Source organism: Notothenia rossii (assembly GCF_949606895.1).
Source record: "Notothenia rossii genome assembly, chromosome: 3".
Classification (NCBI taxonomy): Eukaryota; Metazoa; Chordata; class Actinopteri; order Perciformes; family Nototheniidae; genus Notothenia; species Notothenia rossii.
In genome coordinates, this window is record NC_136901.1 from 63,667,000 (window position 1) to 63,694,966 (window position 27,967).

The 27,967-nt window shown below is 42.9% G+C and overlaps 1 protein-coding gene across 1 annotated transcript; it reads left to right on the forward strand.

Moving 5' to 3' along the window:
- Positions 1–20,686: 20,686 nt before the first annotated feature.
- Positions 20,687–27,791, forward strand: LOC307032468 (fibrinogen-like protein 1). The gene is made up of 8 exons (XM_079670448.1): positions 20,687–20,726; positions 20,838–20,901; positions 24,341–24,509; positions 24,651–24,810; positions 24,908–24,996; positions 25,119–25,207; positions 25,773–25,960; positions 26,729–27,791. The coding sequence occupies exons 2-8, from the start codon at positions 20,839–20,841 to the stop codon at positions 26,925–26,927; spliced, it is 957 nt and encodes a 318-aa protein (XP_079526574.1). The 5' UTR covers positions 20,687–20,726; position 20,838; the 3' UTR covers positions 26,928–27,791.
- Positions 27,792–27,967: the final 176 nt, after the last annotated feature.

Here is a 27,967-nt window from a genome sequence, read left to right on the forward strand (position 1 = left end):
AGTCCAAGCCCACCCGCAAGGTGGGCCCCGCCCTCGGGCCTCCTTCCGGTATAAATAGGAAGGAGGTCCGGCAATCTGCTCCCTCTTTTCTTCAGCAAACCTCGGCAGTTACTGAAGCACAGAACCATTAAACATCATGAGCAAAAATTGCGTCCGAAATTGTCCCTCATGTGGCTCAGGATATATCATGAGCTATGACCAGCACGCAATGTGCGATTCCTGCTTGGGGCCAGAGCACGCGGACGCGGCTCTCAGCTAGCAGGTCGCTTGCTGACATTGTGCCCGTCTCCCATCAGCCGACATGAAGCGAAGAGCGGACGCTCTAGCTGATGCGGCCGACGAGGACGATTGGCCCGTCAGTAGTATTATTCATCCCGCTTCCATCACATTAGTATGCATAGAAAGTAACAGGTGCTGAGACAGGTCACACCTCTCCCTACTTATGCTAATGAGCTAAGTCCCGCCTCCCCTTTGTTCGAGGTGTGAGATCTCAAGTAGTTGTGATATCCCAAGTAGGTGTGAGATCCGTCGATAGGAGGGGGGTGATGTGTATTCACAGGTTTGAAAAGCCCCTACTGTTGCGCCTTATGGTGTATAATAAAAAATGTTTCAATCACATTAGTATGCATAAAAAGTGACAGGTGGGCCCGCCCCAAAGTCTATTAAAACAAAATGCCGCTTCCATCACATTAGTATGCATAAAAGTGACAGAAGGGCCCGCCCCAATTATGTGATGTCAGAAGACCGAAGGGGTGGAGTGAGATAAAAAAAAAAGAACCCCGTGCAGATAAAAAGCCAGTCATTTCCAATCATCAAGTCATCTTTCCAAAAAGAAAAAATGGCCAAGAGATGCCTCAATATGGGTTTAATCAGCGAGACGCCTGTGACAACTTACCGCCATCCGTCCGGAGCGCCGATCAAGAAACGAATGCAGTATCTGTGCCGGGTTCAAACACCTCCGGTCGAAGATCTTGAAGAGAAATGGCTTCTGGAAAATGAAAATGTTTGGGGATACGTATTCAACTATATGGCGAATGAACTGCATTTCTACAATCTGAAGAATGGAGAAACGTATGGACCCCACAGTGTTAAAGCAACGTTGACCTCAACAGATTGGGCTGTGTTAACTCTGGTGTCTTCCAGAGATCTCCACGCAACCATTGTATCGGAAGAAGTAGTGCATCAAGAAAACACTGTGGAACCAGCGGTGTACAAGATATGTGCAACAAAAAGCAAAGAAACGCAAACAAAAAGCGAGATCAAAGAAGAGTTTTCACCGTTACCCCTCAATGTGGAGGAAGAAGAAGGAAATATCCCCCCGCCGCCAGAAGTGAAAAGAGTCCTGACAAGCACCGTCTGGGAAACTAAAAGCGGACCATCTGGGCGATGGTATTACCGCGCAAGCCGTTTGCTGACGCAGGGGGGAGGGGTTCTCTCTAAAACACAGTGTCTGTAAAGGTGGGGGAGACTGTCTCCCCCCCTTCCTGCCATCTCTCTCTGTTTCTGCTGATGTGTAAAATATACAAAATAACGTTTTATATACTTACTCTCTTGTTAAAAGTTGATGAAGTTTGTAGCGTAAGCCAGCCATCAGTGTTCTAGTTTTAAGGATCGAAGGATCCAATGTATTTTTAAATGGAGCAGAAATAGAACTAGTCTCCCAGTGCAAGTATCTTGAACAGAGAGTGTCATATTGGACTCGCACTTGACTTTTTAAGAAACATATCCAGAAAGTATCCAATACCATTAAATTCAACTTGCAACATTTTAAACAATTTAGACCTTTTTCTTAACTGTCAATGCTGCAAAGTCATACCTCCACTGTATGCAGTGCTTGAATTGGGCCGGTACTCACCGGTACGCAGTACCGGCACTTCTGATTTTTACCCATGTGGTACCGGCACTTCTTACTGAGTACCGGCAAGGTGCCGGTACTCAGTAAAATGCCGGTACTCAGCCGCCGGCAATATACGTATATATTGTAAACGCAACGCAGCGCAAATGTGGGTCTGACTCTGCCTCACAGAGGGTGACTGGCTGTCTACATGACGTGGCCGGCCGACATTGCCACTTTCATACAGATCATACTAATGCCCTCGATTGGTCTCTGTGTGTCATTCAAGCTCGGGAGGGTGTGTGTTGGTGTATGTGTGGCGCGAGCGAGCGAGAAAGCGCGCGCACTGGTTACGTGTATTGTTGTTAGCATCTGGTGCTAGCTAGCTGCGCTAACGGATATAAGGAGCTATTAAACAACAAGGTGGAGGGAGAGTCCTTTGCTGTCAGACTGAGAGGCTGATAATAACTACAGCTCTGGTGAGGTAAATTACTCTCTTGAGTCTTTAGATAGTTAACTTAGTTTAAGTTATCTCAGTGGGTCTCAAACGGTTCGGTCACCATTTATGTAAACACATATTTCCATTTGAGGGGGTAGTGATTAGTAAAATATGCATGAATAATACAAACAAAATGTTAACTAGGTGAAAAAAGGTAAGATAAACTTGTTGAGAGCTAAAACTAGTCTTTGCTGTTGCCTCAAAGAGGAGCAGGGGGGAGAGGAGGGAGACAGGAGAGGCCGATTCAGGAGCCCAGACACACTCACAACTATAAATGAACCAAAAACAAATAAATAAACAAGTTTAAATGTTTTTTCATATTGGATATTGTATGTTATTGGTTATGGCCATGTACTTATGATTTTATGATTATTTAAATGTATACATTTTTGTTTCATATGGGTGTAGTCTCTTTATTTCCCCCTCAAAATGCACCAGATTGATGCATTTAAGTCCAACATTTAAAAGAAAATCTTACCGGGGGAGCATACCCCCGGACCCCCCTATAGGATTTGAGGACCGGCCCCACTGTTCCCAAATAGATTTGCAATTTTTTTTAAATAGTAACCCATCTCCATATGTTTCTTTTTGCGTAGTAGATTTAAACTAGAGGGCTATCACTTTGTGCAGCAACGCTATTGACAAATAAATCCAGCAAAATGGCACAAAAAACTGGTAGTGGCCTCAGGGACGAGGAGTCATTTAACCAGCCAGTAGGAGTCAAGCTTTACTTTCTTTTATATCCATAAAGAAAAAGTAAATCTGTTTACAGTTGTTTCATTATGGATGTTGAGAGGTATCCATATATCTCTTCATTTTGCTCTCAAAGTGCACCAGATTGATGCATCTAACTTCAATATTTAAAAAAAAAATGTTCCCGGGGGAGCATGCCCCCGGACCCCCCTAGACTAGAGGGTGTCAGGTCCACTCCCCACTTATAAAAATAGCACTTTACCACTGCACCCCCTCTAATCTCAGATGCACCCTGAGTCATTTTGTTTAAGTACAGTGAGCCTTTCTAAAATATACAGTAAAGAGACAAACCCACCAGCATTATAGGATATACTATGACTTTGTGCCAAATACTTGTTGCTGATTTAGAGTACTGGTACCTTTTTTATTCCAATTCAAGCACTGACTGTATGATTCTATCCCACATTGAATACTGTTTTACAAACTGGTCGTTTGCTTGTGCCACACACCTGAAACCCATAGAACAGCTGTTCAAGAGAGCTATCCAGGTGTTTGACAGAAAGCCACAGTCATACCACCACTGTACCATCCTTGAATATGCTGCTCATGCTCTTTCTGCATATCATGTATTTTTTTTTGCTGTATATATATATATATAAATGTCATGTTCTTATATGCTGTATGTGACGGGACTATAGATGGAAATTAGCTCAAAGCTAAAATCCGGCTCATTTACATTTGTAAGCATTATATTTTGTTTTAAAGTGTTCATCAATGTGCACTACGGTAGCCCTGAAGAAAATTAAACATTAAAATATGTTATCGATGTCCCCATTCCCAGTTTGTTTTGGGAATAATTGCGATGTTTACTATGTTTTTGGTAGCTCTTAACAAAACAGAATTTTTGTAAAAGACTGCGACTCTAAAAGGCAAGTTTGTGATTTTAACACTGTTTCGATGAAACAATACATTATACAATATTACGACTTTTTGCCATATTTTTAACACAATCTTTTTTTTATTATCAACGAGGGGGGGGGGGGTTGAGGAGCTTGATGCTCGTCAACTATCAGCAGGAGGGCGGGGGAGCCTCGCTGCGGGGAAGCAGTGTGTGGACCTGTCAGCGCAACTTACATGATGCCGAATTTAACAAACACATTTAAATAATTGGTTTAAACGGCATAATAATAAGGACGATCGTCCGTTCTGTGATTCTCCATGATATTAGGGTCATGCAGAGTGAGAAGAGATCGCTGTCCCTTTAAGAAAGAGAGAGAGGGGTGCGGCTTTTGCATGTGTTTTTGTGAATGGTAGAGCGACAGTGAGGGAACGTGTGTATGTTTCTGGAAGTGAAACGGGAAAGCAGAAAAACAGAGGTCTGTGATGTATTTTGTGAAACAGAAGAACAGCTAAATAAATGCAACGGCCTCCCAAGAAGAGCTCACCTCTCTCCAGTCATTTAAGCTAAAGTGGGTTATTGAACCTGAAGCTTGTTGCTTCTGCCCTCCTCGACTACGGTCTGGGAGCCGACAGGAAAGTTCAACACACAGATGGCCAGTCTGCCCCTTTGTAGCATATTATTTCGATGAGAGATGAGCAGTTCGCCACTGGGCTTTCAACTAAATAAACACAGCCACGCAAAAACTGCGTCATTTGTACAGCTCCTTATGGGTACTGCAATTAGTGAAGTGCTTTCCTCCGTGGTGAAACGATCAGCACTGCACCACGGAGGAAAGCGGCAGAAAGTCACCTGGAGATAAAGAGAGCGGGCCTGCGTTGCGTGCATGGCTTCCTTCTGCAGGTAATGGGGAGACGCGCTCTGGCGGCGGTCTCGTTCAGGATCCGAAAATACAATTTAAATATTTTGCACACTTATTCCACTTATTCCTAGTGTGCCACTGGTTACGGTGCCGCGTGCCAATGCTGGCACGCGTGCCAGGGGTTGCCGACCCCTGGTCTAAACCAATTGGCCAGATAAACTAACATGCAGAACGTACGGTATGTTTGAAGACTAACCATTTATCCAGTTCAAGCTGTCTTTAAGATGTGACATTGTGCTCTGACTATTTCCCGTAAAATGGTGACAAACTATTACTTATTCTTAAATTTGACCTCTTGCTGCTTGGTTGAAAATGAGAGTTGAAAAATAACTTTAAAAAAAAAAAGACTCAAACAGCGAGGGACATTATACTGGTGAAAAAAACTCTAAATTCTACAGGTGACTCCCCCCACTCAACGCAATAAGTCCCTCCCTCCACTCAGCAAAGCATCTAAAACTAAGGACCCCACTAAGATGACAGTTTGAAAACTAGCTATGGATCTGAGAAAAACCAAGTCTCCCCCGTGAGTTGCAGCCAGGAACAAACTCCTGGACTACCATCATCACCACCATTCTGGACACCCAAATCTTGCAGTACTACTGCTGCTTATTTTGCTCCTTGGGCCAAGGCGTCTCTGTTTATGGACACAGTGAAATCAGTGTTGGTTGATATTGTGGAGGGGGTGATACATCGGTACAGAGAAGAAATATGCAACGGATGCCGAGTCAGTCACCCCGGCCAGAGGCAACACGGTTGTCTGAATGACATGCCCGATTTTTTCTTCAGAAACAATTACAACGCGTTAATGAAAAGACTCTGGCTCACCGACTTTATTACTGAGATCGACCAGACTCTTATTGATAAAGACATTTTCACGGGTGATTGGAGGATCCAAGGCGCTTCGGAGGCTTTTCTGCACAATCTCAAAAATTGTAGACGCCTCAAGGAGAAACTTGAAAAGATCCATGCCGAGTTGGATGGAGAAGAAGAAGACTAATAACCTACGGTTGGTTGAAGCCAGGGATTCTTTCTTTTTCGATACATTGACTTTTTCTTTAAAGTAAAATAAATATGGGGAACTACTATGCAAAACGCTCAGTATATATTGATCATAATGTAGTCAATACCCTTTTAATAAGTGTGGTGATGAGGACGATTGAAAACAGAGTGAATAGTGATCCCCGTGTAAACAGAATGGCTGAAGTTTGTAAACTAGAAGACATTTTGGATATCGTTCGTTCTGGCAGTACTATTCCTGGTCATTGGGAAACGATTGTAAACGAAATATTTAAAGTGGTCCTGGAATCTTCATTTTCCGAAACATTCTGTAACATTACCGAAGAAATGAAACAAACATCAAAAGTGTATCATGTGCTCTCATTGTATGCTCTGTTTGTAGATGTAATGCATCTTTGTGTCAAAAACAGCATACACATGAATATTTTGACTGAAGTGAAAAAACTCCATCATGATATTTCCAGTAATCTGGGGAATTCTAAGCTGGAGACGGTCCTGGGGATGTTACAATCAGCATAACTATTGATTTTGTGTGTGAAAATGTTTAAATGTAAATAGGACATTTTTTTTTTTAAATAAAAAAAAGTGTTTTTTACATTTTAAAAACTGTTGTCTTCATTATAGCAAGGGGAGCGTGTCTGATACATGTGTATTACAGTCCTTCACATGCACTGTTGTCTTCATTATAACAAGGGGAGGGTAACAGTGAAGATGTACTATACATGTGTATTAAAACGTGCGTATTATACCCCCACAGAAACACAGAAACATGGGAACACAGAAATACAGAAACACAGAAAACACTGAAACCACTGAAACACTGAAAAAACACAGAAACACTGAAACACAGACACACAGAAACACAGAAACACAGAGACACAGAACTACAGAAACACAGAAACACAGAACCACAGAGACACAGAAACACAGAAACATGGAAACACAGAAACATAGAAAACACAGAAACACAGAAACACAAAAACACAAAAACACTGAAATACCGACACACCGAGACACAGAACCACAGAAACACAGAAACACAGAAACACAAAAACACAGAGAAACACAGAAACACAAAAACACAAAAACACTGAAACACCGACACACAGACACAAAGAAAACACAGAAACACAAAAACACAGAAACACCGACACACAGAAACACAGAAAACACAGAAACACAGAACCACAGAAACACAGAAAACACAGAAACACAGAAAAACAAAAACAAAAAAACAAAAAAACACTGAAACACCGACACACAGAAACACCGAAAACACTGAAAACACAAAAAACAGGCTTGTGTGCTAGTATGGTTTTTGAATAAACACATCATTATTTAAAAAAAGTCAAATAGTATCAGCCTCCCATCGACTTTTTAAAATAATGATGTGTTTATTCAAAAACCATACTAGCACACAAGCCTGTTTTTTGTGTTTTCAGTGTTTTCGGTGTTTCTGTGTGCGGTGTTTCAGTGTTTTTGTGTTTTTGTGTTTCTGTGTTTCTGTGTTTTCTTTGTTTTCTGTGGTTCTGTGTTTCTGTGTTTTCTGTGTTTTCTGTGTGTCGGTGTTTCTGTGTTTTTGTGTTTCTGTGTTTTCTGTGTTTTCTGTGTGTCGGTGTTTCTGTGTTTTTGTGTTTCTGTGTTTCTGTTGTTCTGTGTCTCGGTGTTTTTGTGTTTTTGTGTTTTTGTGTTTTTGTGTTTCTGTGTTTCTGTGTTTCTCTGTGTTTTTGTGTTTCTGTGTTTCTGTGTTTCTGTGGTTCTGTGTCTCGGTGTGTCGGTGTTTCAGTGTTTTTGTGTTTTTGTGTTTCTGTGTTTCTGTGTTTTCTGTGTTTCTGTGTTTCTGTGTCTCTGTGGTTCTGTGTTTCTGTAGTTCTGTGTCTCTGTGTTTCTGTGTTTCTGTGTGTCTGTGTTTCAGTGTTTCTGTGTTTTTTCAGTGTTTCAGTGGTTTCAGTGTTTGGTATTGACTACATTCTGATCAATATATACTGAGCGTTTTGCATAGTAGTTCCCCATTTTTATTTTACTTTAAAGAAAAAGTCAATGTATCGAAAAAGAAAAAATCCCTGGCTTCAACCAACCGTAGGTTATTAGTCTTCTTCTTCTCCATCCAACTCGGCATGGATCTTTTCAAGTCTCTCCTTGAGGCGTCTACAATTTTTGAGATTGTGCAGAAAAGCCTCCGAAGCGCCTTGGATCCTCCAATCATCCCTGAAAATTTCTTTATCAATAAGAGTCTGGTCGATCTCAGTAATGAAGTTGGTGAGCCAGAGTCTTTTCATTAACGCGTTGTAATTGTTTCTGAAGAAAAAATCGGGCATGTCATTCAGACAATCGTGTTGCCTCTGGCCGGGGTGACTGACTCGGCATCCGTTGCATATTTCTTCTCTGTACCGATGTATCACCCACTCCACAATATCAACCAACACTGATTTCACTGTGTCCATAAACAGAGATGTCTTGGCCCAAGGAGCAAAATAAGCAGCAGTAGTACTGCAAGATTCGGGTGTCCAGAATGGTGGTGATGATGGTAGTCCAGGAGTTTGTTCCTGGCTGCAACTCACGGGGGAGACTTGGTTTTTCTCAGATCCATAGCTAGTTTTCAAACTGTCGTCTTAGTGGGGTCCTTAGTTTTAGATGCTTTGCTGAGTGGAGGGAGGGACTTATTGCGTTGAGTGGGGGGAGTCATCTGTAGAATTGAGAGTTTTTTCAACAGTATCATGTCCCTCGCTGTTTGAGTCTTTTTTTTTTTAAAGTTATTTTTCAACTATCATTTTCAACCAAGCAGCAAGAGGTCAAATTTAAGAATAAGTAATAGTTTGTCACCATTTTACGGGAAATAGTCAGAGCACAATGTCACATCTTAAAGACAGCTTGAACTGGATAAATGGTTAGTCTTCAAACATACCGTACGTTCTGCATGTTAGTTTATCTGGCCAATTGGTTTAGACCCTACTGCCGAAGACGCATGCTCTCAATAGGGAAGTCACGCTTTGGGAAGAGGTGTTTCATTTCACAGATCCACCTTGATTCTTGTTGTGCTGGCTGAAGGAAGAGGGACAGGGGAGGAAAATTCAGAGGATGAAGAAGCAGAAAAATAACTTGTTTTGTAAAACGGGCAGCATGTCAGTTTGAAGGAAAAGATGACACCGTGTTTATGCTTGACATGCAAAATATCTTGAAGCCCTACAACCACAAAAAAAAAAAAAAGGTACAAGTATATTGTGTTAAAAATATGGCAAAAAGTCGTAATATTGTATAATGTATTGTTTCATCGAAACAGTGTTAAAATCACAAACTTGCCTTATAGAGTCGCAGTCTTTTACAAAAATTCTGTTTTGTTAAGAGCTACCAAAACATAGTAAACATCGCAATTATTCCCTAAGCAAACTGGGAATGGGGACATCGATAACATATTTTAATGTTTAATTTTCTTCAGGGCTACCGTAGTGCACATTGATGAACACTTTAAAACAAAAATAATGCTTACAAGTGTAAATGAGCCGGATTTTAGCTTTGAGCTAATTTCCATCTATAGTCCCGTCACATACAGCATATAAGAACATGACATTTATATATATATATATATATATATATATATATATATATATATACAGCACAAATAAAATACATGATATGCAGAAAGAGCATGAGCAGCATACAAGCATTTACCACATGGCAGTACAATGTAGCAGCTATGATATATAAAGTGCAAGATAAGATAAAAGCGCTACATAAAATGCAAGAGGAGATACCCCTGTGTTAAAGTGCATTTATTTAGCGGTGATTACACGTCTGTTTGTTGCTCAACCATTCTTTAAGTTGACCTTTAAAACTATTGAGAGTGGGACAATCCCGTATCTCAGTTGGGGGGCTATTCCACAATGATGCCTTTAATGGAGAGGACATTTTGTCCAAAGGTGGTCCGTATGTGGTGGACTTCACAGTCTCCTCTGGTTTCTGACCTAGTGCTGCGTCCAGTGTGTTTTCTGTGGATGAATTCCCCCAAGGGGAGGGGGGCCAGCCTATGTAAATATTTTTTTTTAAAAACACATACTTTTAAAAGACATAAAAATGTCAAAAACTCAAGAAATTGTGATTTTCAAGGATGGTACAGTGGTGGTATGACTGTGGCTTTCTGTCAAACACCTGGATAGCTCTCTTGAACAGCTGTTCTATGGGTTTCAGGTGTGTGGCACAAGCAAAAGACCAGTTTGTAAAACAGTATTCAATGTGGGATAGAATCATACAGTGGAGGTATGACTTTGCAGCATTGACAGTTAAGAAAAAGGTCTAAATTGTTTAAAATGTTGCAAGTTGAATTTAATGGTATTGGATACTTTCTGGATATGTTTCTTAGAAAGTCAAGTGCGAGTCCAATATGACACTCTCTGTTCAAGATACTTGCACTGGGAGACTAGTTCTATTTCTGCTCCATTTAAAAATACATTGGATCCTTCAATCCTTAAAACTAGAACACTGATGGCTGGCTTACGCTACAAACTTCATCACCTTTTAACAAGAGAGTAAGTATATAAAACGTTATTTTGTATATTTTGCACATCAGCAGAAACATAGAGAGATGGCAGGAAGGGGGGGAGACAGTCTCCCCCACCTTTACAGACACTGTGTTTTAGAGAGAACCCCTCCCCCCTGCGTCAGCAAACGGCTTGCTAATACCATCGCCCAGATGGTCCGCTTTTAGTTTCCCAGACGGTGCTTGTCAGGACTCTTTTCACTTCTGGCGGCGGGGGGATATTTCCTTCTTCTTCTTCCACATTGAGGGGTAACGGTGAAAACTCTTCTTTGATCTCTCTTTTTGTTTGCGTTTCTTTGCTTTTTGTTGCACATATCTTGTACACCGCTGGTTCCACAGTGTTTTCTTGATGCACTACTTCTTCCGATACAATTGTCGCGTGGAGATCTCTGGAAGACACCAGAGTTAACACAGCCCAATCTGTTGAGGTCAACGTTGCTTTAACACTGTGGGGTCCATACGTTTCTCCATTCTTCAGATTGTAGAAATGCAGTTCATTCGCCATATAGTTGAATACGTATCCCCAAACATGTTCATTTTCCAGAAGCCATTTCTCTTCAAGATCTTCGACCGGAGGTGTTTGAACCCGGCACAGATACTGCATCCGTTTCTTGATTGGCGCTCCGGACGGATGGCGGTAAGTTGTCACAGGCGTCTCGCTGATTAAACCCATATCGAGGCGTCTCTTGGCCATTTTTTCTTTTTGGAAAGATGACTTGATGATTGGAAATGACTGGCTTTTTATCTGCACGGGGTTCTTTTTTTTTTATCTCACTCCACCCCTTCGGTCTTCTGACATCACATAATTGGGGCGGGCCCTTCTGTCACTTTTATGCATACTAATGTGATGGAAGCGGCATTTTGTTTTAATAGACTTGGGGGCGGGCCCACCTGTCACTTTTTATGCATACTAATGTGATTGAAACATTTTTTATTATACACCATAAGGCGCAACAGTGGGGGCTTTTCACACCTGTGAATACACATCACCCCCCTCGTATCGACGGATCTCACACCTACTTGGGATATCACACCTACTTGAGATCTCACACCTCGAACAAAGGGGAGACGGGACTTAGCTCATCAGCATAAGTAGGGAGAGGTGTGACCTGTCACATCACCTGTCACTTTCTATGCATACTAATGTCATGGAAGCGGGATGAATAATACTACTGCCGTCCAGCACGTGGACGGCAGCATGTCCCTGGAGCCGAGTGCCGGGCAGGAGTCGGACGACTCCTACCCCGTCTCCCTCCATGGTTCACCGTGCGGTTCTCCCCTCCCTCCTCTCCCCCGGACGGGGAAGACAGAGTCGGAGCAGGGGGCTGGTTTGGCGGCCGGTTTGGCGGCCGAGCATGCGGTCCCCTTCTCCGTCGCCACAGGACGGCGCCCTACGTTGAGTTCCCCCAGAGAGTATGTCTCCCGCCAGGCCGACCGGGTGCACCAGTGTGCCTTTCTGGAGGCGGTGAATATCGTAGCGCTGCTCTCCAAGTCGGTGGTGACACTGGTAGAGCGGTCCACCACCGAGGCAGAGGAAATCAGCAAGGCGGCCAGCACGGCGCTCACTCTGTGCGCGTCCGTCGCTGTCTCCCAGGCGAGGATTTCCGCGTGGGTGACACAGATCCGGTAATTAAGCCGGCTGCCGCTAATCTGTTGATTAAGTAGACAGCAGGACTCCCTGCAGAAGCCTGCCAGTTTTAACCTATCGGTTAATAACCTGCAGAGCTCGTGGCATTCCTCCGTCCGAGATACGTCTCCTACACACGGTCATAATAACCCATGAGCGCCATTATAACGCCTCGTGTGGACAGCACTGCACACACCTCCACTCATCCCCTGAGTGTGTACACGCCTCATGATGACAGCCGGAGTGAAACGCAGCGTGTGGAGGCCTCCTCGCAGCCCTTTCGCCTCACGGGCAGCGGCAGCGAGGGCAATGGCGTGGCTCGTCACCATGACGACCAGCACAGCACATCACAGAGAAGCCAGAACGGGGGAATGAGCAGTATTCCAGGCTGAGTGCCCCCAGCGGCAGCGCCTGCAGCGCCACGGCGCCTAGGGCTTGCTGCAGAAGCCTGCTGGTTTTAACCTATCGGTTAATAACCTGCAGAGCTCGCGGCATTCCTCTGTCCGAGATACGCCTCGTACACACGGCCATAATAAACCCATGAGTGCCGTTATAACGCCTCATGTGGGCAGCACTGCACACACCTCCATCCATCCCCTGAACGTGTACGCGCCTCATGATGAGAGTCGCAGTGAGACGCAGCGTGTGGAGGCCCCCGTGCAGCCCTTTCGGTCCAAGCCCACCTTGGGTTGCCTCACGCCCTGTGTAAACCAGCTGCCTATAACCTGTCGGTTAATAGCCAGCAGGGCTTGTTGCTAAAGCCTGGTTTTAACCTGTCGGTTAATAAATTTCAGAGCGCGCTAATTAAGCCGGCTGCCACTAATCTGTTCATTAGTAGACAGCGGGGCTCGCTGCAGAAGCCTGGTTTTAACCTGTTGGTTAATAAACTCAGAGCTCGCGGCATTCCTCTGTCCGAGATACGCCTCGTACACACGGCCTTAATAAACCCATGAGCGCCGTTAACGCCTCATGTGGGCAGCGCTTCACACACCTCCATCCATCCCCTGAGCGTGTACGCGCCTCATGATGAGAGTCGGAGTGAGACGCAGCGTTTGGAGGCCCCCGCGCAGCCCTTTTGGTCCAAGCACACCTTGGGTTGCCTCACGGGCAGCGGCGGCCGGGGCTCTGGCGTGGCGTGGCTCGTCACCATGACGACCAAAACACATCTCGAGCACGTGCGCCCGCTCTCAGAGTTTTTCTCAGAGTGGCAGCGCGTGTGTCTGATGGACAGATGGATGAGCAGGCTGATCAGCAGAGGATACGTCCAGTTCGCCTCTCCCCCCCCCACAGTTCAATGGGATACAGGAAACACTCCTGTCCTCCCAGAAGCTATGTCTTGCGCTCCAATCCGAGCTGCTGGAACTCCTGTTGAAAGACGATATTTTCAGGGTTCATCAAAGGGAGGAAAATCAGGGGTTTTCACTCCCGTTATTTTTCTAATCCCGAAAAAGACTGGGGGAATGAGACATTCTCGATCTGTCAGTATTCCACATGCTGACGATCAAACAGGTGCTGGAATGTGTTCACCAGGACGACTGGTTCACTTCCACCTGAAGGATGCATACTTCCACGTAGCCTACCCATCATCCCGAAACACAGGAAATTCCTGCGTTTTCTCATTTCAGGGAATATCAGACCAGACAATCGTCTGCTGTTCGGATATTTCCTGGCTCCTCGCATTTGTGTGTAGAGAAGGCTGGAGCCACTACACAGAGGAGGGATGAGAGTGTGGTTTTCTCTGGATGACCTGCTATTTGCTGGCTCGCTCCAGAGAGGAAGTCGCTTTACAGACGGTACATCTCGTATCGCATCTGTCAAAGCCTGGGTTTCATAATAAATTGGAAGAAGAGCTGTCCTCTTCCCTCTCAGACAATCGTTATCTGGGAGTGGAATTAAACTCAGCCAGCATGAGAGCGCGGCTGTCGCGGCAGCGAGTGGAGGAACTGACAGCTCTCCTCCGGCGTGTCACAACCCACAAAGCCCTCTCCGTGACGCAGCTGCTCTGCGTTGGCGTCAGCTGGTCACGTGATGATACCCCTGGGTCTCTTCCAACAGGGGGACTCCAGAGGTGGTTCATTCGCTGAAGAAGCCTGTTGTTTTAACCTATTGGTTTATAAACTGCAGAGCTCGCGGTATTCCTCTGTCCCAGATATGCCTCCTACACACGGTCATAATAACCCACGAGCTCCGTTATAACGCCTCGTGTGGACAGCATGCACACACCTCTCATCCCCTGGGCGTGTACGCGCATCATGATGAGAGACGGAGTGAAATGCAGCGTGTGGAAACTCCCTCGCAGCCCTTTTGCCTCACGGGCAGAGGCGGTGATGGCGTGGCTCGTCACCATGAAGACCATTACGGCACATCACAGAGAAGCCTCTCCCCCCCAGCAGTTCCATGGGATACAAGAAACACTCCTGTCATCCCAGGAACAGTGTCTTGCGCGGTTTTTACTCCGCTATTTTTCGAAATCTCGGAAAAAAACGGGGGAGTCGCCCCGTTGCTGTACAATCAATGTGTTGATTTGCACAGACAACAGGCCACGGCTATGGAAGCAGCCTACCTCAATCGCCAGGGAGGAGTACGATCTGCGCAGCTTCTGAACACAGCCAGGCGGCTGCTGTTCTGGGCGCGCACACACGTTGCTCTCATCAGAGCAATTTATATTCCCGGCAAATTGAACAGAGGGGCTCGCAGTGCGCAGCAGCAGTGTTATGCGAGGAGTACGGAGACTCAGACCTGTGTCACGCGCGCTGGCGCCTCAGTGGGATTTGGCTTTGGTGTTACGCGCACTAAAGCAAAGCCCCATTTGAACCTTTAGACCAGGTTCCCCTTAAACTGTTGTCAGCCAAAGTAGTATTACTTTTGGCTCTATCAGCGAAAAGGGTGAGTGATTTGTCCGCTCTCTCTGTGGCTCCGTCATGCCTCCGGATCCAAGGAGATGGCAGTTCAGCTGTTTTACGCCCTAACCCGGCTTTTATGCCAAAGGTCATCACAAGCTCGTTAGAGTCATGAGTGATCACCTTGGATGGCTTCTTTCCCCCTCCTCACAAGTCGGAGGAAGAAGCCGCGTCTCATCTCCTCTGTCCTGTGCGCGCGCTGTCCTGCTAGTGGCGCGCACGGCTGCCTTGCGCCATTCTCAGCGCCTGTTTGTGCGTTATAGAGAGCGCTCGATCGGGCAGCCTCTGTCTGCACAACGGCTGTCACACTGGCTGTGTGAAGCTGTGTCACAGGCATATGTCTCCTCATGGGGTGGAGCCCCCGGATAACATCAATGCGCACTCCACCAGAGGAATGTCCTCCTCCACGGCTTTGCACGGAGGAATGTCAGTGGAAGACATTTGCACTGCTGCATCTTGGTCTTCCCCCTGTTCATTTATTCAATTGTATTTAAGGGATGTCTCCCATTCCTCTCTGACACACCCTGTACGGAGTGTCTTGTCAGAGCGAGTGACGTCAGGGATCCAGCTGTGCGCCTCTCTCCTGCCTCTCGGCACGCGGAGAGCGGCCCTTTTCCCCTCTTATGAGAGGGATGTTTCCTTTTTTTTTCCTCTGACACATTTTTGGTACGGAGTGTCTTGTCAGAGTGAGTGACGTCAGGGATCCAGCTGGGCGCTCTCCTGTCTGACACGCAGAGAGCTGCTGTTCCCCTTCTATGATTGCTGGGCAAGGTGGGACCTTCGTCTCCACTTTCTCACAGCGGCTGGGTATGTATTGTTCCCAGCCTTCATCCCGTCAGGGAAGATAGGCATGTTTTGCTATGTTCCAGGGACGGTGATGCGCCATTACGCATGGCACAACAGGCATGGGATGTTATTGAGCAGGTGTGTCTGTGCTTCTAGTGCCGGGCGGACCCAGTGGGGCGCAGACTACATCATGCTTCGCCCTTAACCCAATAGCGATAGCCTTAGAGGGCGAAGCCATATACGAAATAGAACTGAGGTTACCTACTGTAACCCCAGCTTCAATGAGTAAATGGAACAGCCCTCTAAGCGCTGGGCCCCACTGGCTCTACGAATAGCTGAAGAAAAATTATTTTGTATGGGAGCAGATTGCCGGGTCTCCTTCCTATTTATACCGGAAGGAGGCCCGAGGGCGGGGCCTACCTTGCGGGTGGGCGTGGACTACAAGTGTTTCAGTGCTGCGCGGGTGCGCAGGGGGATTACCCAATAGCTATAGCCTTAGAGGGCTGCACCATTTACTCATAGAAGCTGGGGTTACAGTAGGTAACCTTAGCTACTTAGCTTGCGTTGTTATGGATCTAAAGGTAGCAAAAGCTAACTTTCATAGCACAGCTTTACTTCTCACTTAACACAAGAAACAGACCGTATAGTACAGCACAAACAACACAAATGATCAATACTTACATATATTTTCACTTGTATAATTGAAATTCTGGTTCTTCTAGAGGTGTTGTTCACGCACCGCAGCTGCCTGCACTGTACAAACGCTGGAGGACTGGGCTGTCACTCAAAAACTGAGTAGCCAATGGGGACGCACCCCTGAAAGTCCCGCCCACCTGGGAGGTTTGTTTCAGAAGGCTTGTTTGAGACGTGTTGCGGCTCGCCTAGAAAGTAGACGAGAATAGCCGATCGCAGCCGATCAACTTTATTGTTATTGCACATATTACAGCTACTGAGACAACGAAATGCAGTTATGCAGTTTTCCAACCAGGAGTGCAACAAACAGTAAAGTGAAAAGTAATGTACACAATCTACAGAATAAAATATAGAATGAATTGAATGATGAATAAACAGTGAGGGGTATGAATATACACAGCAGCCTGTGAGCAGTATGAACAGTGTGTATGAATATGCTAAGATATATAAAGTATCAAAACGGTAAGCACTGCAAGTATAGTATAACATATATAGATATTAATTTCATGATGATAAACATTGTGGAACAATTATGAAAAATGTTAATGGAGGGGGCGACGTAAAACTGACACAAAACAACAACAAACTTTTGCCGAGCCAAATGGAGAGTTTCATCACCAGCATGTGGTGAAAACCACCAATGAGCGCTCAGCTCGTGATGCCAGCGAGTCGTTTCCCATCAAGCATTTCGCTTCCGCTGCCCGTGGAGAGGAACTGCGCCGCCTCGCCGCGCCTTGCTCTCAAGGCTGCGGGCATCTTTGTCCCGCGACATTTCAACGTCTCATGTAGGCGAGCCTCCAGAGCAAGTCGGACGAAATGACTAACCATCATGCAACGCACTAGCAAGACGTTGATCAAAATTGCGCAGGTCTGCGCAGGTCTCGCTTGTCTCAAACAAGCCTCTTATCTCAAGCAAAAAGTGAAGGAACGCAAATGAGAAAGCTGCAGCGAGCGCCAAAGTCTGATCATTGAGAAAGAAGAAACAAGAACTGCAAACAAAAAGATATGTTAAAACAAAGAAAAAATACTTATAGTTTACATTATTACACAAATGATTTGTTTGCAACTTATAGTTTTATTTTTGAAATTTATTTTATTTTGCTTGACTCAGTTTTTAGTTCTTTTAAACTCATAGTTTTGCTTTATTCTGAGAAAGTGTTGCTTTATCTTTATGATACAAAACTAATCCCATAGGAACTCACACATGCCACCGCAAACATGCAATATCTGCTTACAGCTTATCATGAATTATGGGCTTGTTTGTTTTTTTCAAAAGGAAAATGTGGTGACATCAGATTTTTTTAAACACCCTCTTCAAATAAATGCAACAACTTGTGTTTTATGACAACTTCTGCTCAATTCTGTTTGTTGTAAAGCACTTTGGCAGAAACCTGGTCTGTTTGCGCTCTACAAATAAATCTGACGTTGACGATGACTGTGTTAATATTTTGCATCACAGGAACGTTTTATTAAAAAAAGGATAACCTCCTGAAAACTTATAAAAAATGTTCTGTCATCTCAGGCCTCAATCATCTCCTGAAAACATTTTCTGAATGTGTCATGTCTAAGAAACTTATAGTGAAAGTTTATTCTTTATGTTAGTTTTGTCATGTCCCTTTGTCCTGTGCTTTATGTTTATTCCCTTAATTAATTCTCCCTCTCATTTCAGGCCTCCACGCTCCCCGCCCCCTTCTGTCTCCTGCGTCATTGATTATTTTCCCCGCCCTGATTGTTTCCACCTGTGTCCCCTTTACCTGTGTATATATTGTGTTAGCTCCCTCCTGTTCATTGTCAGTTCGTTGTCGCTCTATGACCTACGTTCCTGCTTACCTCACGGACTTCTCACGGATCTATGTTATTGATCACTGTTCTAATTTTCCTCGAAAGAGTGTTTTTGTTTTCCTTGTTTTCATTACGATGCAAATTCAAGTTAAGTCTTTATTTTGAAACATTATCCGAGTCTGAGTTTGAGTCGTGCAATTGAGTTCATTCCTCGGAGTTCACTCCTTGACAGAATGTTGCTTTGAAAATGTTCTTCTTTTGTTATCATGTAACATTGAGGTAATGTTTTATAAAAGAACATCTGTAATGTGTTACCCCAACAACGTCCAAAAAACATCAACATTTTGCAGGCAAAACGTTCCACCTTTGTTAACATATTACTAGGGCTGGGACTCGATTAAAAAAATTAATCTAATTAATTAGAGGTTTTGTAATTAATTACTCGAAATTAATCGCATTTTTAATCACATATAAATATTTGACCTGAGAACAGTGAGAAGATGTCAATAAAGTGTGCCGTCACACAGAGGTAATTTGAATTGCTTACCGAGGTCCAATGATCCCCAGTCAGGGCAACACATTCGGCTTTCTCCAATAAATTCTCTTTATCTTCCTTTTCATTGTCATAAAGCTGCTGGATTCTTTTTGTCACTGTCTTTCTGCATGGCAGCTCATATGTTGTGTCAGACGATGCAATCTGTAGTACCTTTTGCAGCCCCTTATCTTCTACCACTCCAAGTGGTCTACAGTCGAGTGCAATCCAGTGAGATGGTTATTTTTTCAGACGTGGACTTAGTTATCCTGGCCCTGAAACCAGTCATCTGGTTGAGTGTGGGTTGGGTGTGGGTCATACTTGTCAACCCTCCCGATTTTTGCGGGAGACTCCCGATTTCATTGCCCTCTCCCGGTTTCCTCCCGGGGTCATATTTCTCCCGTATTTCTCCCGATTTCTGACAAAATCAGATTTACACACGACTGTTTCCACTCGGACTTTAATACAGCTACACCATTGTTTGGTTTCCATGGTAACACGTCTCTTTAGTAGCGCGCGCAACTCAAAGTCTGAGAGGGTGAGGCAGATATTCACAGAAAACAGAACGAGAATCGACAACTACTCTACTCTCTGCTCACTCCTTTCCTGTAAGATGCAGGTCCAGTCCACACATATGCTCCATCAAGGACGGTGCTACAGGCCGCAAGGCAGTGCACTTACAACTACAATAAGCATGTTAATGTTAATCTAACAGCTCCGGCGATCCCCTAGCACCCCCCCCCCAACATGAACTGAAATGCTCCCAATTTCTGAGGGCAACTATGGTGTGGGTCCTTGTACTCGGAGTCGGGCTAACGTCCACGCTAGCTTCCACGCTAGCTGCTATATGTTTTGCATTGAGGTGATACTTGAGGCTTGATGTGATGCGGTAATATGTGAATTCCTTTTTGCATAATTTGCATACAACCGTGCTCTTATCGACGCTTCCATCCGTCCGTTTTTTAAAACAAAATTGAAAAAAGTGAAAGTCCCGGCCCTACATATTACATTAAAGGGGACCTATCATGCTATATTTGAATAATATATTGTAAGACCATACCAATATAAGGTATATTTATAAGTTTTATTTTTCAAAATACCAAACAGTTCATGCATTTTAGCCATGCCTCATTTTGCCTCACTCCAGCTCTGTCTTTGCATGAACTGGAGCTAAAAAAAAACACGTTTTCTTTAAAACATTATTAGAACCTGTAGGTAACGTTAGCCACAGTTGTGAGAACGTTCCCTGCTAGCTGGGTTAGATTACTGCTCAGGTGAATGTGCTGTAACTATCAAGCCAGGGTCTGCTTAGCTTATCATAATACAAAAACTGGAAACAGTCAGACCATATCTGGCTACAAAAACATTGTCTTCTTTTCTTTGACAAGACACATAACTCTTCTTCATTTCTAGTTATTTGACAACAGTACAATTATTCACTCAAATTCCTTTGTGGTCCCTTGAGATGAAATGTCTCCTTCTGCTTTGCCTCTTCCTGCATTGCACAGAGCTGACCTTCACTGGCATTTAGCTGCTTGTGACGTTTATTTGAAATGACACAATGCCCCTCATCAACAAAATGACTACTCAAGTCTTTTAATGACACTCAGAGCTGGATAAGTGGTCATGAAGGAGCAGGGAAATGAAAGAACTGGCCGCAGGAAAACAGATGAGAGTAATGAGGAAAAGAGAGGACAGATGGCTGAACACAGACAAAAGGAGAGAGATTTGCGGATGTTAAGCAACAGCTGAGAATGTTTCCTTTGATCAAATACATGTGTGTAGAGGAATATGTTTTTCTATATTCTGTTAATATAACGATGCCAAACCTTTCTTCTTTTTTATTATATTATTACATAAATGTTCCCTTACAACTGATTCTACTTTTTGTGCATCTGTTTTAGACTCTCCCTGCATATTTTGTATAGTTTATGACTGTAGAGAATCAGGTATTTCATCTGTTTTTCTTTCCCCTTGGACACAGGGTTCCACCAGGTCTGTTCGACTAGGTCTGTGAGCATTTGAAAAACGAACAATTCTCTGGATTCAACTGAGTTAGAAGTCCTGACTCCTGTACCATATTGACATTTGATTTTTTTGTATTTTGCACTCAAAACAAGGATGGCAGGCTTGTTGCTTCTCACAGGATTGATAGTCATTGCAGCTTGCTCTCAAACTCTATCTGTAAGTACTCTGCACGTTACATCAGTTTTTCTATGGTTATGTGTATAGGTGTTTTTAAAAAAAATCTGTGTTATTGTTCAAAAACATTCTGTACAGAATGGTCTAATCATCACTTTGAGTACATTTCGAAAGAGATGTTTTAGAGACACATGAATTTACTTTATTTGTGTGTAGGCTTTTGAAAGTTGAAGGACTTATTCCAATAAAAGTGATAAATAGAATGGTTTTACTTTTCACACTACAAGCTCAATTTCTATTTAAATGCACGTCCTGTTTTTTCCCATTAGAGATTGTTAACCATATCCTGACAATGGTAGATTTGATATCTTTGTCAGGGCGTCCTTGTTATTCTGAACCTGTGAAAAACTTGATGGTTTGTAGGAGTAGCTTAAACATTTTGCAAATTTATGTTTTTGCTTGTTTTCAGGGAGTTAGAGAACAAAATAATACAGCTCAAATGACGCTAGAACCAGAAGCTGCTTAGCTTAGCTTAGATTGAAGAGTGGAAAGAGCAGGAAACAGCTAGCCTGCTGTGGACCAAAGTTAACTAAAGTAAATTCGTCATTCAGGTCTGCACATTGTCTGGAGTTTCGCTTTCACACATGTAGTTTGTGAGGGAAACTTCTGAAGCATTTGGAAACAGGATTCAGAGAGACACGAGGAGAGCTGGAGCTTTGATGGCAAACACTGACAGTTTATTTGGAGTTTCGGCCGGAGAATTCAACAGACCTGTCATGAGCCACGAGTTGACACAGGTTGAGATGCCAAATCCATTCTGAAGAATTCTTCTGTAGTTCAAGGTTTTAACTAGTTCGGAGTGTAATAATCAACATTCTTTATCAGCGAGACTAAACAAATATGGGCCCTGAATCTACTAGAGCTGTCGTCTATAGAAAATAATGTGCGCCAGGGAACCTACGTTCCAGAAAAGAAGGGCCTCTTGATGTCCCTGAACAATAAACTATCTCATATCAGCTTGTGCTCGGTCATAAGCTGGCAACAACAATGCGCCCAAGCTGCCCCTCCTTAAGAGAGATAGTAGCAATACCCAAGGCCGTGGACCTATGCAATGGGAAAAGACAGTGAAAGGAGAAAAAGATGAACTGTTTCAAAGGTTGAATACCTAAGCAAATTATTCCCCAACATAGTACACAACATTAAATTGTATGTAGCACAAGCCTTCTGCTTTCCTGGAAACACAGTCTTTGGTTTAGAATAGGAGTACGGATAAAGTGTACAGCAGGGGCGGCTCTTTGCCTAGTTTCATGCGGCTCTTCAGTTCATATCGAGTTGGATATGTGTGATTGTGGGGGAGAGACAAGTGTTGCACGGTGTACCGATACTTGAAAGGTACCGCGATTCCCTGCCGTTAAAAACGTTACGATTCCTCCGTTTCATTAGTATCGGTACTTTAAGAATGACGGGGGGAAGTACTCCGGTGAGAAAGCGCCGTTACGTGTTTGTGTTCAGCGCTCTGCTTCCACTCCCTGCACTGCAGCCGTGCCTGCAGTCCCTCCCCTCTCAAGCACGCTCAAGTGCCTCCCCTCTCTCGTGCACGCGCTAGCTTCCAGAGCATGTGAGAAAACAAGAAGCGCGGCTGCAAGTGGGAGTGCAACTGCCGCTGCGCCTCGGCTTGTTGACAAAAAAGACGCCAGAAGCGAAATTTTGATGTATTTTAGCTATATCTCTGACAGTGAGGGCAAGCCTACGGACACCACGAGGCCTGTCTGTAAGAAATGTATTCATTTTATTTACGGCTCTCCCTACGTGTGTATGTGTGGTGTCAGGTGTTAGTGTGAGAGGATGACAGCGCGTCTAATTTTGATGTGGCCCAAGAGCCAATCACAATAATACCTGCGATGCAGTGAACCAATCACCATCGTTGATTGAACACTATCCAGTGTTTCCCCTACCATTGTCTTGGAGGGGCGCTGCGCCCCGCCAACGGATCCCCATGCCCTCCTCCTTTAAATATATACAGTATATAGCACCAAATTGTAAATAATCTATAACTACTGTCACTTTTCACATTGAACATGTGCTCTTTTATTAAATAAACTAAACGCTTTCATTTTAAGTTGTGAGTTTAGTGTTTTTGACCCTAAGAAACACTGATGCATTAATCAATAACAACAATCCACAGCTCCTCTCTCTGCTCCAGAGGATTTAAAAAATATATCCAATGCCACAAAAATGCAAAAGTGACGTGGTTGAAATCATGTCTCCAGAAAACAAAAAACTGAAACAAGCAGTATCAGTAACTGTGTGTTTGATGTGGCTCTTTGCAGTAACATTGAACAAATGTGGCTCTTAACCTCTGACTGGTTGGCCACCCCTGGTGTACAGGAAGCATCCTTTGGTCGTAAGCATCCTAGTCCCTAGTCCCTAGTACTTTAATTTCTCTAAAGACTGCGACTTCTGGTCTTACATACCAAAGTTACGGAATCTTGCCAACTCTCCGGTTAGATATATTCGTTGCCATCTTCATATTTATGACCCTTCTTTTTCACGCTCAGATGTTTGTTTTCTTCTATTTCTTCTTCGTGACTGCCATGGTAGAAATGTCATCACCAACATTTTCTCCATTTAATGGGCTCAAACGGACATCACACAGTATTTATACTATAAAGATGGTATTAAAAAAAGGTCTGTTTGATGTCCGGTCCAAATGATTCGGACATTTGCGTTTTAACAAACATCGTCTCTGTGTAATATCTTCATAATTTCAGGTTTGTAGTGCATATGGGAAAAGGTCTAAAATCTGCCAGCCAAGCAGCTCTTAAACTCACAAATAAACAAGTTATTTTGTCATCACTGGAAGTCACTGCTACCAACAAAGACTCTGACGCATAATGTTAACCCTTTGGTTTTCGTACAGACTTAAATAACTTACATTAATGAAAGGATAGCTGTTTGGCTAACTAAGCTAACTAACTGCCACTGTAACTTTTTTTTTACTGGCAAGATTTAAGTGTGACGTCAATCGTTTCAAGAAATAATAATATTTCCCAAAATGTACCAACATTTTTGAGAGTTTATGTTCTAGGGTTAGAACTTATTCGTTTGGGTAAGAGTGCTGGGGTTCACTTTAGTGTTATTTACATGAAATGCTTGTTGCTCTGAGGGTTATATATATATATATATATATATATATATATATATATATATATACGTACAGTTTTTATTATATGCTGATTGATAGCTTACAACAGCTGACTTGCTGTATATCCAAATTCGATTTTTAACAAGTGAAGATATCCAACTTTCAACAAAAAAACAACAACAGTATTTTACAGATCAAATAATGGTTACTTGATTTAGACAAGCAGAAAGTAGAAAAAGTTATGTTTCACTCTTTGACTTCTGAGTATTTTATCTAAGAGTTAAGCAATGAATATTGAAGACCTTCACAAATGAAGCGATACAAATGTGTGTGTAGGCGTCAGACAGTTGCCGCGAGGAGGTGGCTCGTCTGCGGGAACAAGAGAAGCTTCTGAAGGGCCAACTTCAGAAACAGGAAAACCTCCTACACCGACTGCAACTGCCGAACCAGCCTGGCAAAGAGGACAAAGCCAGACCGGACCAAAGCCTGGACACCGAGTACACAGGTCAGGGCCACAGCATCAGGACTGGAAATCATAATTTGATGGATTCAATTATCTGGTTTCAGATCTCACATTGCAGAAACAGAATTCACTTGATGTAACAAAAACTGAGTGCATATTTCTGTTTTTCTGTGTGCGTGTCAGACTGCTCCCAGCTCTTTAGTTCTGGCTGCGAATCCAGTGGTTTCTACTCCATCAAACCCCGTGGCAGCCCTTTCCCTTTCAGAGTCTACTGTGATATGAGTGATGGAGGAGGTTGGACCGTCATTCAGCGACGGATCAATGGAACGGAGAGTTTTAACAGGTGTGTCTGAAACCTGTTAGTCTACATTCTACATTAATGAAATCACAGGAAAGTATATCTATCTATGTATCTATATGTCGATATATCTGTCTATCAGATCGTGGGCAGAGTATAAGGATGGTTTTGGAGACAAGGATGCAGAGTTCTGGCTTGGAAATGATAACCTGCATTACATTACCACACAAGGTAAATTAAACTTCTTAAAATCATTAAGATGTTTGAAGATTGAAGGCAAAAACCATGAAAATAATCATTAGTGTTGTGCAGATGCAATATGTTTTTTTTTTATAATCGTTTTTCTGTTACAGGAAATTATTCACTGAGGATTAACCTGGGAGACTTTGATGGTAACCAGCGCTATGCAGAGTACAAGAACTTCCAAGTGGCCAATGAAAAGGTGTTGATTGAACACTAAACTTAGAGAGAAAGAATTATGTTAGAATATTTATATTTTTTGTGCAAAAAATCTGCAAATAGTTGATACTGCTCAGGAAAGTTTACATCTCATGTATAGTTTCTACTTGATGCATCTAATCACATTGTTTTCATGTAGCTAAATACAACAGTTTCCCTGTTTCTCCCTTACGTACAGGCTTAAAGGAATTGCCCACATTGCAATTCCTTAAGTTTCTTACTCATTTTGACTTTCATCAGCCCATAAATGGCCATAATAGGTTGTAATCGGTCCCATTATAATGCTTTAGTTGGTTTCAACTGCACCTACCCGCACAATGTGAAACGGTTGCAGTTTTAAAACAAACAATATTTTTTTGTTAGGTTTTGGACAAAGTGAATTGTTTGGATGTACGCTTGTTTCGGAACTTAAGTTACAAACATAATCGAAGTATATTGCGTTTGTGATGTAAGCTAACGTGAGTCTAAAGTGTTCTTTCCTAAAATGTCAATCTTTTTTTTTTATTCGCGAGTGGTCCAGCTATCTTCATATCTGTGTCTTTCTGCAGGATCACTATCGACTTGCCTTTGGGTCCTATGTAGGTACAGCTGGAGATGCTTTATCTGGAAGTTATCAGGTAGGTGCGTCAGAGTGGGCCAGTCACCAGGGTATCAAATTCAGCACCCACGACCAGGACAACGATAACTACAAAGGAAACTGCGCACAGGAAGACAATGGAGGCTGGTGGTTCAACAAGTACGGGATTAACTATATGATATACATATGAAGCAAACAAAGCAAATGTTTGTATGCCTCATATTGCTATCGCAGGTTTCAATTTTAGTTTATGAATTAACGTGTAAGACACACCAGAAAGGAAGAAGGAAATACTTCTGTGTAAATACCAATGCTTCTTTATGGGATTTCGCGCCATTATCTGTTTTAAATGTCTTTATTAAGAAGCATACATATATACAGCCATAGTACATATTTCTGTGCGGTGGATTTCAGCCCATTATCAACCATGGAAACACATGGAAACATAGGCTGTTGAATCTAAATTGCTACCAAGCCAGACATCTAATCTTTGAAATCTAGATGTTGGGCTTATGCTATTGGTAACCTGTTTCGAAGTACAACAGATAGCTGGAATCAAGTTACAAAAAAATTCCAAACTTAACATCTAGTCCAACTTGCTCGGTTACTTTTCTTCAAAGAAGGTCCTTTTTTGTACCGTCTGTACAATATGAGGCATCATGTATTACTCCATTTCTGATTCAACAACGTCCGGGAAATCAGAAAGATCTCAACGGTCATAGGCGTACTGTGTGTGCGACACAAAGAATTGCAAATGTACTTAGTTTGTGTCAGAGTGTGAAAATGCAAATTTTTCAATTTACACAAATTAATATAATTGCATTGACTGCATTGGCACGTAATGACTTTAGGCTTGATGTTAAAACACCATAACAGTCATTCAATAAACAAAAAATATATATTTCCTCTGCATTTATCAATCCCTAGGTGTCACTCAGCCCATCTTAATGGAATGTACTACCCCAACGGGCACTACAGTGCTTTGACAGACAACGGTGTAGTTTGGTACACTTGGAGAGGATGGTGGTACTCCCTGAAAACAAGCTCCATGAAACTGAGACCCATGGACTTCAAAATGGATCCCATTGACGACCCCAATGCTGTACATCCCAGACCAACTTCCTAAATAAGACATGTGGAGATATATGCATGTCTACATGGCTTGATTATTTTTGGAGCTAAGCAAACCTCTCAAATCCGTTTGGACTTGTTCGCACACTAAGCACTTAACAATCCCACTGACACCTTTAAAAAATATGCTTCCTGGTTTATCTGGATGGAGTAGAGTAGCTGTAACTAAAATAATTTAAGCGTCTTTGAGTCGTGAAAAGCGCTATATAAATAAAATGCATTATTATTATTAAAATAGTAAATGTAGCCAAGATGAACCACAGATTCAATTACACATATGTCTGAAATGGTTTAAATGAAACATTGTGCTAACAATATTCTAACATCTTTATAGAAAATAGTTGCCCATATGACGACACACTTGTAAGATGACTTGTGAAACCGTGTGCCTGTTTTAGAGACATGAATGTTGTAAGGGGGAAGTAACTTGCACACACAGCTGTCTGTTTTGCAGGATAAAAGTGAAATTGAGGCAGAATGATTGTCTGAAGGCAAGTGAAAGCAGCCATTATCATGTCATTGAAAAAGGCTGTAACAAGAACTTAAGTGTTCTCTTTATACAGCAATATATGATAATAGGAGCAGCAGAGCCCAGTACTGGGAACTGGCCCAAATGTTATGATACATAAGTTGTTCACACAAACAGTTGAATAAAAAGAATGCTATTATATGAATGAAAGAAAAGAACGGTAGACATAACGTATTGTTATTTTTCACGATGTTACAGGTAAAGCTATCTTTTAGAATTGCAGTATACATTGTGCTTGTTATCAAACATGTTGATTGTGAACATACATCCAGCTATATCCATGCCATTTGCATTTTTACCATATTTCACATAATAAAACCAAAAAACACATTGTTTTGTACAGTGAATTATCGCAAATGCTTGCATGAGCAACTTGAAGAATTGACATAAGGTTAATATAACAATGTCAAGAATAACTATTACTCACTATTAATCATAATGTTTTGTGTACGTTATGTATTACATATCATGTGTTACCATTTAGGAAAGCTGAAATGGAGACTGGA